Here is an 18,432-nt window from a genome sequence, read left to right as displayed (position 1 = left end):
AACTAAACATATTAAATAAAACACTCATTTCTTTGCACCTCTGAGGGCTGTAGAGGGGGAAAGCTTATGTGCTAGTTCCTCAATCCATTCGTTGCGCGTAAACTTCACTTGCTTACCACCTGGAAGTTCAAACTGAAGATACAGTAGAACTGTGGTTGATTCCCTTGAAAAGATACCCATTGATTTGAGACATAATGTTTTTCATATATCCTTGCCTCTTTTGCATAAAATAGGGCATCATCATTCACATGAACATTTAACTGGTTTGCTATCTTTCTTCCTTCACACTTCTTCCCATTTTTAAGTATTTCAATCTTGTTTACACGGTTTTTTACATTAACCTTAAAATATTTCTTATCTTTTTTATTGTAAAAACTGTAAAATGAGGTATCACTGGTAAATTTAGTCCTTCCGTAGATATCTCGGTAAATATACGTTTAGCTTGATCTTCATCCTCATAGACTGCATTCCATAAAACAACAATATTTTTAGCCTTATATTCTGCAGCCATAAGCCCATCAGACACACACATAGTCTTCTTTTTGAAATGCTTCACTTCTTATTGCGGGATAAAATTGTCATTTTTTATCAAAGAAACGACATTTTCTTCAGCATTTATACAAAACTTTAACCCAAATAATTCAGACCAAAGGGCTAATTGCTCCGATTCAATTGCTTTTATTCTATTTTCTACGACAATAAATCGTTGTTCAATTGATTGGACTGAGCTACAAGTTTCACACATAATGTCCATCATCTTTGAAAAGTCTTCTGATAGCGTTCTTAAATAAAAATTGAGTTGGCACTAAGTTCCTAATATCCAGGTTTCCTAGCGTCCTTTGGGTGCTTATAGAAATAACCTCGCTAGAATTAATATCTGGACGACTCCTTTTATTATTTTTTTCTTGCCCATCTTAACTCAGTGATAGCTAAAATTGACTTGCTGAAAAAAGTAAACCACGAGTTCTTTATCAGTCTTTTTTTCTACTTTTTCGACTTACCACTGTACTATTGCTTTAATATCATATCAAGTATAGTTTCAGCTTTAAATCACTTTGGAAGAATAATAAATAATGATTTCTGTTCTTGAGTTTTGTTTAGGAAAAGGCTCGTATTTTCAAATAGTCTTTTATCAGCTTATATAAAGTTGTGTTGTGTCACAGCATGCAAACAATTTAGCAACATTCAAGCTTAATTCATATCATTATGCCATTAATAGAATAGACAATAGCAAGCATTACGGCCTTAACTAGCTGAGCAGTGAATCATGACTGAATTGTGTGACATCTCGACATTGGGTGAACATGACAGGCGACGTAATAAGCATGGCATATCTCATTGCTATGTCACATGGACTTTGCTAACCATTTCCTATCTTTTTTCTTATGTCACCTGTCTGAACGCCGCATTAAGCATTGTTCACAGTGGTGCGATAAGAGGAATAAAGAATATGAAGCTTTGTTCTATTTTCTCAGATGGATCACCAATCACAATGCTTAATTGATGGTGTCAGTGCAGATATGGAAGTCAAAATGAACAAAAACTTAGCTTTACGTGGCTGTTTTATTATACTCGCATGTAGTGAGGTAGCATTGCTTATCAGTCTTCATTGCCAAATTATGGCTTCAAATCCATTGAGAAGACATGCGAGAAGCATTCCTGCAAACCACCTAAGTTTAGACTCTAAACCATAAAGTACTGGCAAAATAGCAGCAAGATAGCAATTTTTTTTTGCCTTACAAAAAATCTAAGGCTTGGCACAATGACCTATAATAAGCACATACTCTTTAAACAAACCCTCTCCACCTGCTTCAACTTTAGAATTTTCTGCTCATCACAGACACTGTAAAACTTGTCTGCATCACAATTGTCTACAACACACTTTACAGCATCATAGAGATAGTGTAGCATTTGGTAGGACTGGGTGCTTTCCATTAATTTCCCAAAACTTGTCAGCAGCTTTCTTGATATAATTTGTTGCATTCCATATCCTTTGACATTTGGATATGATGAATAGATAAAATTTTTGAATTGAAACATTAGAAAATGCTTGCTCACTATCTTTTTGTGCAACCAGATTCAATGTATTACTGCAGCATTTCAAATGCTCTTTGAGATAAAAATTTATAAATTGCTATTTATTGTAAATAAATAATATTACATTTATATTTATGCCAAAAATAATGATATTTCAAATAATATTACTTTCATATTTAATATAAATGTACTTCATTTAAAATGAACCTAACATTTAGAATTTGTTCTAATTTCTTGACGACTTTAGAGAATTTCAAGACAAAAATGTCCTGGGTACTTAAGTACCGATAAATGCACAAAAAAAATGTATTTAAGTATTCACTTAAAGTACTCTTCAAAAAATGTCTTTAAGTATGTATTTAAGTACTTGGAACAGTACTTAAGTACGTAATTAAGTAGATTATTATTTTCTGGGTGCGCCACTGAGGTTGAACTTTTACAAAAATAAAAAGAGGCTACTCTTGGAGGTCGACAAACTTTGAAGATAAAAAAGAGACATACGCCATGGACAAACTTTTTTCATTTGTAGGCTTTCCTGAAAAATTATAATTGTGGCGTATGTCGCCCTTTTAACCATCAGAGCCGTTTTGTACCCCATGACCGGTGACGAAATAAAAGGCTACAAGAGGAGACACATCACTACTTTCCTATTTGTAATTTTCCTTGTTTCTCTGGATGGGGACTGTAGTTTTCGTAAATTGGGTTTTAGGCTATGATAATTCCATCGGTGAAATTTACATTTTGATCCGACACGATTTTAGTAAGGTTTCAGACTATCTTCAAAATTTCTATTAATTTGTTTCTCAGCAAACTTTTACCCTTAAGATCAAGGGTAATAACAATTATCATCCTTGAATCACTATCAAATGGGGATTCTTCCCAACTGATTTTTTAAAATGTGTTTTTAAATTTCGATAACTATGAGCCAGATTCTACTTTTTCTAAATTTTTGAGGATGGTCTCATTGACAACCATCATAATGTAATTTTTCTGATTTTGTTCCTGAGACGTTCCATCCCTTGATGCTGACAAGTTCATTGTCGTGGTGCAATTCGGAGAAATTTTTTTTAATGATTCTGAAGAAAATAATTGTGCCTCTGATTCTGTGATGAAACAAACTGTAATTAATTTTTATACAGAACACAAACAAGCCGAAAAAAAGATCATGGCCCTACGTTATCTCCTCTTGCAATCAATGAACTACCAGAAAATTCAGTGTTTTGCACTTTTTTAAAGCAAAATCACAAAGGCATTTCAGTTTGAATCTTGAGAGGAACCAAATGGGTCTGCAGCTCCTTCAACGTTTCTCCTACCCCAGCTTGTTTACACCAAGCTAAGCTGGTAGCATATTACTGGAACATGAATCGCAAAAGAATTTCCAAAACACTTGTAGAACTAAAATAGTACCGTGAATCTTAAGTAGTCACCCAGGGATTATGAATATTTGTTACTGAAGGCATGTAGTGTGCCAGTCGATGTTTTAACATTCTCTTACCTGCTAATTCCAAGGAGAAAGTACATTTCATTTTGTTTGAACAAGAGTCATGGATAGATTTTAATTTGATATAACTTGGGAGCCGAAGTAGGCAGAATGTCTTTTCGTGGCCCTCATCAAATTACAAGCACAAAAACAATCATATTACATCTTTTTAGAAAGTGAGCTGTATTGCCAGCCTAAACAACAAAGGTTTTAGCCTTATATTAAAAAGATATTCAATATAGTATAATCTTTAAGATAAAGGATGGATAGTTTTAGTATTAGTTGATAATACTTCGGATAAACATAGTGTTGACACTAAATTTTGCACCTTTTTTAGTTCCAATTTTATGCTTCATAAAAAAGTAAGACGCTAAAGTCAACGAAGAGCCTGGGTCAGCTGTAACTATTTGCTTCTTATTGACAGATATGACTACAGTTTTGCTTGGGTATTAAAACGAACGGATCCAAGATGAAAAAAGCTAAATTTGCATTTTGAATAATTATTTTATGCTGTGGTTCGGGCACTTTTGCGTGTAGTTGCGTTCTGTTTCAAAATCAAGTGTGAATGAACTAAAATCGGCTGACCTGAAACAAGGCCTAGAATCTAGATCTATTTAAAATAATAACAGGCTCATTTAGCACAAAATTTGACAGGTAGAGACTTGTTTCATGTTATATTTGTCTCTCAAAGTAGCTGTCCATAAAAGTGCTTTTGTATTTATTTTTCCTATGCTTCTGAGGCCATGCAGCTCAGGTCTTGTAGCCCTGGATAAGAGCACTTTTTTCCAGCTAGGCTAGTGTTTTAATCTTGGAATAATAAATTCCAAAAACTAAATTAAATACTTCTCACTTTTTTCTTATTCCAGAATTTTTTCCCACTGATTCCTCTTCTGGATTCAATGGTGCCAATGTTTTGCATTAAGTGTATTTAATTTGTGATCAACATGCTTCTAAAGATAGCCTATTACTTTTAAAGGATTGCATAGCTGAAATAAGGACAAAGTGAACACACTAATTTATCCCTTTCTATGCTCTTTCCAAATAGCATATGCCTGTATAATAATCAATTCACTTTAAAATGTCCCCCTCCTGATGGTCCCATAAATATCCAAAAACTAAAGGGTTACACTAGGGTAATTATGTTCTTACTTTACAAAATGCAAGTCATTTTTATCAATCAAATTTGTTTTCCAGTCAGATTAATTAACCATACTTCCTCCTATGATTATACACATTTTAAATTAGGTCCTAGGCTATTTGAAACAGAAGCTTATCCTATTTGGTATATTATTCACTAAATTGCCTAACACACAGAGATACATTACAGACTCAGAAGATAACTATTTTGATAAAAGGGATAGCCTATAATTTAGGTTACATCTACATTGGTATAATAGAGAAATACATTGTTAGAACTGGACATATATAGGCATAGGACTGTCAGGAGAGGAGAGATGGTACACTTGCAATTAAATCAATTTGTATATTCATAATCAATAAAAAAAAAAAATCTAGGGCCATGTTCACCTTGTCTCTATATTGGTAATATAATCAGTAGCATAATTTTGTCAAAATCCTTTTGAGGGCAAAGTTAGAGGCAATTTTCCCAAATCAAGTGAAAATGACAGTGAAAACTTCAAGAAATGATCTATTTATTACCATAAAGACAAAGATATACTAAAGAAACCTGACCTGTTACTCTGGATAGGCTACTTGAAATATGCTTGCTTATCTCAGTTTTGACAAGAAGTTTTCCAGAAACAAAATTTCAGCTGGAGGGTAGACTTGGGTCTAGAGAGGGCAGTTGTACCCCCCTGCTCCATAGCAAATTACACCCCTGAATAGAATCTTGTATATCAACCAGAGTTTATTCCCATACAAAAATACTCTGACTACACAACACACAGTGATCTATGTTCATGGAAAAAACTGAACTTTTAGTTCAAAAATTTTTCATTGTCATGTTTTTCTGGTGTTGATATCAAATTTTAGTGTTTCAAATGCTTTGTCTAATTATTATGCTGTAAAAGGAATTTTTGCCTTAGATAGAAGTATTGGTGTTTTTCTCCATATCTGTAGGATATATTGTCATTTTATAATGATTGAAGATAGTGATCATATTACATGCATATTTTGTGAATGTTTAGTTGACACAAATCCTCATTTTATTCTGCTTTTTAATAGAGATTTTGCTTACTTTTGCCAAGTTGTAGCAATTTTGCTTGTTTTTATTTCAGTTTCTTTCATTACAGTTAGTGGATTTTTTTTTGTCTAATCCAGTGAATGGAAAATTCAATACAATGATTATGCTCTGTCTTAGCTGTTCAGGACCTAGTGGCTTCTACAGTGTCCTCTCAGTTGTATCAAATTCCTGTTGCCCAATTAACTGAAATGGACGTTTGTCAGATAACACAAGCAAAGTACCAGTGTTTTGAAAGACATTTGAATATTGTTGCTTATAGAATCCCCACCCTGACTGATCATGTAATATGTTAAACATTTCAAGGCTTTTTCTTTAATTTTGAGCTTCATCTAATTAAAAAATCCAATTTTTATGTTATCTCCTCTATGGACATTGAAGCAATTTTAGCTGCATTTTTTTTCTACAGCAATTTTGAGATGCATCCAGTTAAAGGGAACAATTATTTTATGGCACATTCTCAATAAATTTTGTAGCAATTCTTTTAATTAGAGTGTATAGGCTCTGGGTTCCATCTCTGTACTAGAGTTCCATAGTTTTTATTTGCAGAAGAAAAAAATAAATAACAACTTCTTTATATTCTTCTAATATAGCCTGCATTTCTGGTCTATCAGCTTTGATTTGAATAGCTTGCATCTGTGTTAGAGTTCCACATTCACTGAGCAATTTCTCACAAGCTTTATCATCTTTTACCCCAAAAACTAACCTATAACATATCATTTCATCTGTGCATGTGCTTAACTCACAGTCTTGTGTAATCACCTTTAGATTGGTCATAAACTGTTTTACAGACTTATGTTTTTGGTTCCTGTTTTTGGAATGTGAATCTTCTTACTTTTGCATTTACTGATGGTTCAATATGTTCACAAAACTTGTCCCAATATCCTTTGACTTTGTTTTTCTGGCTTTCTGATAGTGTCCAAGTACCATAAATGTCACAACCTTTGTCACCAGCCCAAATAAACAGATAGGAGCATTGCACTGTCTCTGTTTTACCACTCAACAGGCCTGTGGGCATCAAATTACAGTGGGCTCTGACTTGTGCTAATTTATTCTTAGAAGTGCTAATTTGGTATGTTTCATATTCACACAAGGCATTAAGTAGTGCCATCAGCAATGGTTTTGAAATAAGTATGCACTCTGAATCAATCTAAAATTGACTTCCATAGAGATTTGCCTAAAAATCATTAGCCCATTCCTTCAATAAATATCCTAGTTTATCCAATGCCTTTGAATTTGAATCAATTTGGAGTACACTGCTAATATGCTCTTATTAAAGGAATTACTACAAAATTTATTTAGGATGTACCATAAAATAATTGATCCCTTTAACTGGATGCATCTCAAAATCACTGTAGAAAAAAATGCAGCTGAAATTGCTTCAGTGTATGTAGTGGAGATTCCATCAAAATTGGACCCTTTAATTAGATGAAGCTCAAAATTTAAAAAAAAGCCTTGAAATTTTTAACATATTTCATGTTAATAAGGGTTGGGTTTCTTAGTTTGCCTTCTTCGAGTAAATTAATCTTCTTGAAAGCTTCCCTAGAAATCATTGTTTGTTATTCAACAAGTATATATTAATATAAACATCTCATTTTAACTTTTCTTTCAATGCCTTATAAAAATGGGCCAAATGTAGAAATTCATTCTTGTATTTGCTTTTCAACTTGTTTTGTGTAATATTTCTCTATTAAGTGCAACCTTTTTGTAATTTAAGCCTCCTATGAGCATAAGCCACAAAATAGACACAAGCTACAGGATTTTGCAAGACCATTTTCAATTGATAGAGAAACCACATAAAAATATTGTATACAATCATTCTCTACTTTTTTGTTATTAGAACAACTTTGATTCAATCATTTTTTTTTTGTCTTAACCTCACTTTGTGTTGTATAAAAAATTTACAACAGATGCAGAGGGGTCCTAGGGCCAACTTTCTTCTAGCGTTCAGCATATACACTGGGAGGTGGGGCATTTGTAACATCTCTCCTCTGTAAAAAAATGCCTAGCTCTATGGCTTTTCTCTAACATTTCCAGTGATTTTCATGCACCTCGACTGTTTTGGCTGACTAATCCTAGTTAAAAAAAAGGTGGTTTTGAGTTTTCCTGTAGTTTATCATTTTTATTTTTAGGTTTACATCATGGAATAAGAATGAGCTTAAAGAAGATTAAGCGACGCCTTTCTCAAACATTCAGAATCAGTTTAGATGGCTCATTATCAGCCCTTGCAGAACACCTTACTTTAGAAGAAAATGGAGAATACAAAGAAAATGGTATGCTTGTTCAGTTAGAAAATGTAAATGTATATATATATATATATATATATATATATATATATATATATATATATATATATATATATATATATATATATATATATATATATATATTGATTGGGTATATGTATATAGGTAGCAAATTTTAAGAGATATTGCAGAAAAATTCTGCAATATGCCTTGGGGTCGAATTTACTTCATATGGGGTAAATTCCGACAGAGAGGTCGGGTTTACCCCTTGTATACAAGTTGCTAGGTTTTGGCAATTCTTGCCTTCTTTTCAGTGTCTTTATCAACTATTTACAATGCTTAACAATACATACTATACATAATTTACAACATACTAATTGATTAGACAAAGAAGTAACAGCAGGCAATTAACAACTTGCCTGCTATTACTCTCAGGAAACTTCTGGAACTACCCAATTATGTTGAGCAGAGTATGGCAAATTTGCTGAAGGTCATGGGAAAGTGGGGCATGGGGATTACCAAAGAACAGTTCCTTGACAAAGTGGAACTTATATAAGTGAGAACAGAGTGTGTACTCACTTCACAAAGAATTGGCCAGGTGAAGACTAGTGATTTGAATTTAAGGAAAGAGACAACATATTGCTTAAGAAACCTGAGCAACTTGAAAATCCTGAGGGCTGTGCAATCAGTAGACCCTTTTATAATTCTAGGTTTTTATGACCTGCCACAAAAAACAGCAGAAGAGCTTAACATCTTAGACAAACCAGAATGTTGGTACAACTTGGACGAAACTTTGTTTTGTCACGTTCCTGATAGCATTAAAATCGCTGGTGCAAAAGGATCACTAGCAAAGCGGCGAACTGGTGGCAATGGGCGTGATAACACACCTGTTTCCACATATATTAACGCATCAGATGAGAAACTGCTACTACTTGTAATCCTCTTGGGAACAATAAAACTGGAGTTTATGGCTACCCGTTAAAGGCTATCAAGATGCATGTTTTTCAGCTGCTAAGAAAGGATTCTATAGCTGGTTTAAAGATGTTTTCTTGCCTCAGGTGAAAGAAAAAGCCCTTCTTATTCCTGATGGTCTTGGCTCCCAGTTTTTCTTGGCACTTGTAGAGCTTGCTTCAGAAAAGAATGTTACTATCCTGAAGTTGCCAAACCATGCATCCTATGTTCTAACGCCCCTTGACATGATTATTTTCAAAGGGCTAAAATCATCCTATGAGCGGAATCTTGTGAACTGGCAACGAGCACACCCAAGCGACGTCTTTCCAAAGAAGGACTCGTGAAAACTTTGTCAGATCTGCCAGACTCACCTTACCCCTTCACTGATTAAAAAATCATTTTAAACAACAGGAATTTATGATTTCGCTATTCCAGCATGTATCAACTGCAACATGATTGAGAAGGCGAAGTTTGATCCAGCCAAGTTAAAACAATATTTTGAGACTAAGACATCAGAGACTCGGAATTTAACAAGAGCAACAAACACAGGGAGTACTGCAACTAATCAGTTCAATGTCAGTTAGTTCAAAAAGATTTATGAGTTTGAGAAGTCATTTGAAGAATTTCTCTTGGACTTCTCAGCCCAGTGCCCTTCTCTTGATACCTCAGCACCCGGGACATCCGATAGGCAGACAATTGCTAGGGAGGTCGAAGTAATCACATCTGTAGAGGCTTTGAGAGGGTTTGAACAAATATTGAAAGAGAAAAACAAAAAGCTCGAGAACAAAAACGAGAAAATAAAAGAGAATGTGCTCAAGTAAAAATTGAAAAAGACAAGAAAGATGATATTTCCAGAGAAGACTGACGTCTCACTGGGTTCCAAAATTGACCAGAGGGACATCTGTTACACAGTTGGCAGTGATAATAAAGAAGAGGAGTAAAAGAGCTAAATGAGTACTATGTTGTAGCATACGATAGCAACGTGATCAACAAGGCTTGTGTATTGAAAGGATGCTTGATTTTCCTGACGGAAATCTTGTTTGCATAAAATATCTTCACTGTCTGAGCCTAGTCAACTATTCATATGACTGGCCCCAAAAAGATAAAATTGAAGAAGTTGAAGAATACATCTTTGCTGGACCATTGGAGTTTTCTGGAGCTGGTCCCTTCACTCTACGGTCATTCCAAATTTGGCACGTCATCATCCTGTACAAGAAGCACACTAGGGCATGCAGGGGATCAAACGTGTGTTTTCTTGACTCCCTCTGATATTAATTGAAATTACTCTTCTTTTTTTTAAATCCCTTACTTTCAACTTAAAAAATATATTTTTTTATCTGATACCAGTTGAAATTGCAATTTGTCCCTGTTATTAGAAGTATGGTGTTACCTTTTTCGTGTTTACAATAAAAATTAGAAAAATGCCATTCTCAGGGTAAGACTGACATCGTTGGAATTACCCTGTGGTAAGCAGAAAACCTGCATTCCTCTGTGGTACATGAAAAGTATTAACGAGAATTTTTGTTTTGCATGGTATTTCTGTACATAGAAAAATATCCACTATCATATACTAGGGTGACATAATTTTTGTCTCTACAAGTGTAGGATTTACCTAGGGGAGTCGGATTTACCCCATACTTGGGGTAAGTTTAACCTCCCTAAGATGGGTTTCTTTGGCATAGTAACTCACAGAAACAGCAAAATTTGCGAACTTTCTGGATTGTAAAGAATATTACTTGTTTGACCAAGAGCGCAGTCAACTAGTTTTATTGTACCAGCAACTGCAAAACAATCTTAGGACCAAATTAATAAAATTGAAGAGTTTTTTTCAAGTTTGTGTATGACATGAATTCTACATTTAGTCCTAGTGGCTATTGAAGGGCAAGTCCCCATTCTAGAAATCCATAGCTGCTTTCTTCTTGAAAAATATTTTGTGTTTTTTTTAATTTTTCTATTCCCTTGCCTCCCTAAAGAAGTTACAGCACACTGGTTTCCACAAACTGTGCTGCTTATGAATAAAAAGAAAATGCTTGAAAACTTTACCATCAGTAGGAGTTCAGCCTGTGGGCTTTGATGTAATCAGCTGAAGTTTATACTCATAGATTAAGAAAACCTCTTGGAAGTTTATTGTAACTTTGGTACAGACTATGTCATTTAATATGAACTAATCAAAAAAGTGAATTATTATTTAAAATACAGAATATACTTAACAGTGAGGAAAATCTTAGAAATGTACAATCAGAACTTAGTGTTGTATATTCATTAAGGATTACAAAATCTAAAGATAATAAACTGCAAGCAGGATTTAACCTAACTGAGGACCATAACTTATCCTAAATTCCTTTACCTTCAAAATGTAATTTTCTGTTTTTTACTTTGTTTGTACATATAAAACCTTTTCCCCCTTTATTTGGTGTTAAATCTACGCGTTGGGTGCCGCATTTACTTCATTTTCAATGTTTTTGGCACAGTTAGGGCGCAATAAATCTGACTTTGTCGCTGATTAATTACTGTTGATGAAACATGGTTACACAATTATAAACTTGAAAAAAAAATGCAGTCAAAAACAGTGGACTGCAAACGGAATACCGGCAAAAAAAAATTTCGCTTGGGAAGTAATGGTCACTATTTTTAGGATAGTTGTGGAGTTATTTTAATTGAATAACTTCAGGATAGAAAAACCTTTACAAGACCATACTACGCATAATTGCGTGACAAGCTGAAGGCAGAAATTGCGAAAAAAACGGCCATATTTGGAGATAAAGAAACATTTGAAAAGTCTCACACCTCAGCAGTTGCCATGGCAAGAAGTATACAAAAAACTGTTTGAACTGCTTTACCGTCCTTTCTGTTCCCTCAGGTAAAAATTCCGTGCAGAAGAAAGAGATTTCCGTCAAATGAGGAGACGGGCTCCTTCGCGAACAATTGTTTTGTGGGGAAGAACGCCTTGTACTATTTTAATGGTTTAAAGAGATGGTAACATTGCTGGGAAAAGTGTGTGGAGTTTCATGGAGATTACATAGAAAAGAAGCAAAAAGAAAAATGTCTTGCATCTTTGTTAGGTTGGAAGCTTTTTAGATATATATCATATATCTGGTGCAGGGAATGTATTATGGCAAAGTAGAGGTATTTGAAAGAATATTTTGCAACTTATAATAACGCCCAGTTTTCTAGAACATAATTATTTCCCTGGACTGAAGTGATTGTACCAAGAGTAATCCAAGGAGTCAACCATTTCAATTGTAGGAGATTATCCCACTGAGCTTAATTGTCTGTATGAAAACAAAACTGTGCTTAGACAATTTTTCCTGGGTATTATGGGAGGACTTTCATCATTCTACGTTGCTTTTCTATTCTTTGCTTTATCTTTTGATAAACATCATTAAAGTGGAAAAAGGAAATTTCTACAGTTGTTTAAAAAGGAAATTTCTTGTAAACCATTTATGTCATTTTTTTTTACCCCAGCATTGATTCTTCTTTTGCTATTAAGGTTTTGTACATTTTATTTGCTTATTTTCTAGGAAATCGAACTGGCTCTGTGTTCACTAAAAACGGCAAAAGGCTAACGCGGTCACATTCAAGAATTCTGGAAAGTTCTAGTCACAGGTCTTCAGGTATGATATCTGATGTATTATGCTTTTGAAAGTTTAAAAGTTAAGTAATAAAGTAAACTTTTAAAACTCTTGGTTTAAGGCTTCTATTGGTTTTATTAATTTTGGCTGTATTAGTTTCAAAATCAATTGACAGAGATTTCGGGTGCTGATTTACTCGCTTTTCTCATAAAATTCCAGTTTTTCCTGCATTCACGAAATCAGAAAGATATCATTTTTTAATTTCAAGGGTTATTGGGAAGCCTCAAAAATTTCATAAACGTTCAAGAATAAAAGCGAGAATATTACGAAAAAAAATGCGAAAAAGTGAATTTAGTTTATTCAAAATACTAGCAACCACATTATTTATTTATTTTTTACTCCAATTTCTTGAAATACTGGATAAAGTTGATTTTCACATTTAAACACAAGAGGTAGATATATGAGGGATATATCGCTAAGATTGGTGAGATGCAATCAAGGTATTACTTTGGGAGCATGTGTCAAAGTACTTAAATTCCGGATACTCGGGTCTATAAATACACTTTCATGTGTTGTCCTGCAATTTTGTCACATAAAATCGGTGTATTTGTCAGTTGATGTTAACAGCCGTGTGTTTTGAAGCTCAAAGTGTAAGGCTCTCACAATGACACCAACATTTGCTTGAAAATCTTTAATAATCCCTTATACTACTACGCTTTTTTTTTGTTATGTTGGCTGTTCATCTGTATAATTTGTCACGTTTTATTGTATTTGATAATATCATACGGGAATGGTTTGCATGTGACTGTTGTTTTTGTTCCTCTCCTGGATGCTTACACATGTTGAAACACTTTTAAGGTTTCAAATAATCTTTCATTATATTAAAGTCTTAGTGCTTAGTTCTTTTTTGGAAACCTGTTAAAAGTTTTGTTTCATTCTCGGGCTTGTCTTGTTTTCTATTTTGTTCTGTCGATGGATATTATGCGCTCTGAAATTTTACTCTCTGTTTTTTATGTGAAACCCTATATTCCCTATGGTAGTGTATTTTGTCAAAATATTCACACAGTTAGGCATTTGCCAGTCTTGAAGTTTTGATAGTGCTTATTTTAACCTCTTCACAAAGTCTTTCCACCATCTTCTCCCGCAATCTCTTCCTCCACTTTTCATCTCCCCCTTTCCACTCTTCTCTCTCTATTTGTATCTCCCGCCGCCTCTTATATACGTAATGGTAATACTATTCGGAACGTTCTATCTTAGTTTTTTAATCTTAAGATCACATGATTTTTCCTTAATGTCCTATATTCCCTCCTTCCATAATTTTTTTAAATCTTGAAATTTTACGATTTGCATCATGCTAATATTCAATTCTTTATATAACCTGATCTTTTTAAGCTTGGGAAATATTATAAGCTTAAACCTTTAGGTATATGTTTCCTTGGTAAAAATTTATTTTAAGATAATCCTGCTGCTATAACTTGCGCAAAAATGACAAAATACCTAATTGGATTCATTAGTGTCAGATATATCCATTTATGGAGCCAAAATTTAAAACAATTTTTGAAGTTGCTGATGGTGTCTTAGGGAAGAAAGTTAAGACTGCAGCTAGAAATATTATTGGAAAAGCAGATTGTTCTCATTGGGGGGGATGTCATAAATGAAGATTTAAAGAAAATGGGAACTTTCTGGGAGGGTGTAAAGAGGGAGGCTTTGAATAAGTTGGGATAGAGGAGGATCAGCACCGCCTGTCTGGTGCCAGTCTGGCACCGCCGAAAAGGTTTTAGTGATAAGATCTTGTTTCAACTTGCTTGAATTATAAATTCCAGAAGCTGGCTAGAATTAGACATACGTTATAAACGGTTATTACTAGCACTCCTGCAAGTATCACAAAACATACTGGATCGCTGTAAAGTCTGTAATAATGCTTGATTGCTATACTTCCTGAGTTGTCCGAAGTGGCTGAAAATATTTCCGTTGGTTGTATTGAGTTTCTGGAATTCCATAATTTAAAAATCTGTTCCTTTCTTTATAAATTCTCTCGAAAGGTGCCTCTCATGTTCATACCAAAGAACAGCTGTCGGCACGAAAATACGATTTTGTCTTGTAGCAGTGTTTGACAGAGCGTATTCTCTATTGGTGCTCCAACTGTTTCTGGCTATTTTACCACATAATATTCTTACGACGTTATATGAAAGCAGTATGATTAGTGGACTGAACAAAGAAGACGCAGTAGCTAATGTCAGCGCTCCTGGTTTTTGTTTCGTTTTCCAACAAGAAACAGAAATTTTTTGAGAAATGTTGTTTTGTTGTCTTAGGCTACTGAAGCTGCCAGACTTATATCTAAAATACAAATTAGGGGCCGAAAAAATGTTTTCAAGATTCTACCTCCACCCCGTCTTGACCGGTAAGACACCTTTTAAGGGAGTAAGCTTAGTGTCGAAACAAAATAGTTTTGCTTAGAGTCTGTTTTTTCTGGATTGTAGCTTTGTTTTCTGGTTCTTAGAAGTGGTTTCTAGGATTATAGGCAAATTGTTAGCCTAATTTGAATCTTCAAGTAATCTTTGAAACCTTACGAGTTTAGAAAGAAATTACAGTAGGACAGTCAGTGGGTCCTAGTTTCAGCTGTAGATTCATTTATAAAAGTTTCGTTTTAAGTTTATTTTTGACAACTATTCACGTAGAAAAACTGCTCTCAGAGTTCCAGAAAGAACGAACTGTGCCAAGGTTATTCAGAATGAAATGCACAAGGAAATAAGCTGTTTTCTTAATTAAGAAATTATCTTTGTTGCTTAAGATTGTTAATATAAAAATGGCAAGAAACTTTTACCACATAAAGTATGTTTTTAAGCTGATCATGAGCAAGATCACCACTTTTCGTGTTTCTTGTTACTGTAACATAAGCTCTATCAAATTTGTATACTCACACGCTTTTTTTGCGGAATTATGTGTCAACGAATTAAGCCATAACGTCTTTTGATATTTGTCTACTAATTTCGACTTTGTATCTGATTACTATACTGTCATGTTTTTTAATAATTGTTTTATGCTGTTTTTTAATTTTGTAGGCAGTCTAGTGAGTGACAATCCTCGTATAGGCTCTGATGGAGAGTCCGAAGATCTATCTCTGGCTTCTGATATTGATATTATTTCTCCAGTGAGACTCCGGCAGAAGCATCGGCATGTCAGTGAGGTAAGAAAGAAGCACTGTAAAGTTGGACATTTGGACATTTGGACTTTGGACATTTGCATTAACCGAAATATATTTACTGAGGGATATAAATATTATCCTTTCAGTTTATTGAGGGATGGGACTACGGCCGCTTCCTAGCTTGTCTGTAAATATTGACAACAATCTTTTGATTTGCCGTAAATGTTGAAATTGAATTTGATATGCCAAAATGATAAATCTATAATTTGTTCTTTTAACCTTCTTCTATTATTGACTAATAAAAAATAAATTCTGGGGAATTAACAATATGTTCGTTTTTTGCTGATAAGATCGTACTTTTCTCATCTTACACCATCCATTAAAATTTTCGGTTTTTGCTTAATCAAAGTACTAAAATTTTAGAGCTCACTGATCTCATTCAAAAGTGCTTTATATTAAAGTCGAATAAGGGATACTATTTTCCGTTCATTCAAAAGTTTAAATTTTTCTTCCCAGTAGGACGTTGAACCGAGGACTTAGATGTTATTTTAATCTAAGTCCTTAGACAACTGATAAGAGCAGAACGAAGATTTTTGCAAAAAACCAGCCTGAGGAGTAAGATCGGAGTTTTTATATTTTCTTTTGATTTACTTTCCTTAAAATTGAGGAGTACAGAAAATAAGTAAATAAAATAACAAAAAATACTCCAAGTAATCAAATAAACTAAGGATTTACGAAAAAAAAAATTAAATGCATCTGTAAACAACCAAATTGAAAATATATCAACAATAATAATTAAAAACGAACGATCTCAAGCTTTTATTGCATTCTGGAAAAAGGGAAAAGGTTATGAATAGAAACAATATTTTCACATTTATGTCAAAATTTATTAATTTTAATCTTGGCTATTTCTAATTCCACAATAATTTAAAGCTCGAGGTTAGTCCAATGTTGCTGAAAGAATTAGAGAGCTAAGTACACATTTACAATATTTAAAATAACATCCTTGAATTCAAAAAAGGCGGGAATTTAAAATCAAGAACAAAAGGAGGTGGAAGTACTACGACAATAAATGCCACGAATCCGTATTACTGAACCAAATGCCTTTCTAATCTTTTTTTGAATATGTAAAACTAGCATCGTCTTTGTATCTCGAGCTGAAGCACCATAAGACAACCTAACGGAAACAAGAGCATCAAAACTTGAGATGGAATATTGAGTATTGAGACAACCAAATGCTTTTCTAATCTTTTTTTGAATATGTAAAACTAGCATCGTCTTTGTATCTCGAGCTGAAGCACCATAAGACAACCTAGTGTAAACAAGAGCATCAAAACTGGAGATGGAATATTTCTGTCACAAATTAATTTAACTCGGTCATTAACATTAACCGGAAAATATGCAATTTTTTTAACGGTAATAGAAAGACTTTTAAAGAGATTAGAAAGAGACTTAAAGTTCTCAATTGGACTAGCTTTATAACGACTAAATAAAATAGTATCGAAAGCATATGCAATAAAAGACACAACCCGCTTGATAGAGTTTAGGGTTGTAGATATAGACCGAAAATACTCCAACAGACATGAATTAAAACATAAAAGATGAAATTCAACCTTGTCTTTATCCATGACCAACAGAAACTGGATTAGGATTAAGCACCAGAAGCATATGAAACATTTTTTATAGTAAACCCTGAATGTCGAGATCTGAGCACTATAACCCCAGAAAGGGTTATCCTACCACTATTTCGAGCAGAAGCATGGGAAATATTGTCAAAGGTTCCTTTTTTCATCAGTTGAAAATGTGTAAAGGTCTATTTAAAGGTCTAGGGGTCTGTGTAAAGATCTATCGGGTATCCAGTAAATCTTGATCCATCAAAGTTGCATGAGCATGATCCCACCCTATTTCTGTTTGAAACCTATTTCATTAAGAGGAAGTTTCAAATAATCGAAAGGATCTTCTATACACAATTCAAAAAGCTTGCCAATTATTGAACCTTTTTTTTAGAGTTTTTTCGTCTAAAGATATAAATTATTAGCAAAACAAATAACTAAGATTAGGTCCTTAAAAACCCGCCTAATTTGATTTACCGTAAATACATTGCATTCTTTACATTTGAAAAGATAAAACAATCAACAAAATACTATGGAAGTTAACTGGCCAAAACCAAAAAAATTCATTCTCGTGAAGATGAAAACCCTGTTTCATTGAAAGCTGTGAAATCCATGCTTGGTTGGACATACCTATCGTTTTTTTTTTTCGTTTTTTTTTTAACTCCAATAACTTAAAACTCTAGCAGTATGTATTTTATCTGATTTGTCAACATTCTTAATCCATTTCTGCTTTGTCTGCTAAAACCGTGCAGTACGTCTAACAATCCTCCCTCTTTGGTGATAGTTTTTTTGTTTTTTTCTTGTCAATAAGCCCAAATAATCCGGTTTTGGGAAGATTAATGTGCTTCTGAAAATGACTATCAAGTATTGCAAACACATTTATTTAAAAACTTTATCTTTCTTCTTTTTATATTTGATCTTCATTTCAGTGCTCTGTGAAGCTTTTTTATTTTTACTTGCAGTCATACATTAGGCTAATTGTATAAGAGGGGAAATTGATAATCTAAATTACTGTAACTATAACGCTATCTATGTTATGTATGAAAATTAAATAATCTCTTAGAGGTGAAGCGAATATACAAAATTATACATTCATTAATATCCTGCAGAATATTTTCAAATGAAAATAGATTAGGTAAAGTTTCCAAATCTAAGAGAATAAAGCTATTGTAAAGAGTTGAAATTACC

General features: G+C 33.6%; 1 protein-coding gene across 2 annotated transcripts in view; it reads left to right on the top strand.

Moving 5' to 3' along the window:
* Positions 1 to 4,065: 4,065 nt before the first annotated feature.
* Positions 4,066 to 18,432, top strand: part of LOC136031313 (cyclin-dependent kinase 17-like) — a 50,328-nt gene continuing 35,961 nt past the window's right edge. For both annotated transcript variants that reach the window (XM_065710780.1, XM_065710779.1), the window contains exons 1-4: positions 4,066 to 4,171; positions 7,850 to 7,990; positions 12,436 to 12,528; positions 15,549 to 15,673. In XM_065710780.1, the coding sequence (XP_065566852.1) occupies positions 7,870 to 7,990; positions 12,436 to 12,528; positions 15,549 to 15,673 (339 nt within the window). In that variant the 5' untranslated portion in view covers positions 4,066 to 4,171; positions 7,850 to 7,869. The remainder of the gene's footprint in view (positions 4,172 to 7,849; positions 7,991 to 12,435; positions 12,529 to 15,548; positions 15,674 to 18,432) is intronic.

This window comes from Artemia franciscana, chromosome 9 (genome assembly GCF_032884065.1).
Source record: "Artemia franciscana chromosome 9, ASM3288406v1, whole genome shotgun sequence".
Lineage (NCBI taxonomy): Eukaryota > Metazoa > Arthropoda > Branchiopoda > Anostraca > Artemiidae > Artemia > Artemia franciscana.
This window is presented reverse-complemented; position numbering and strand designations above follow the sequence as displayed.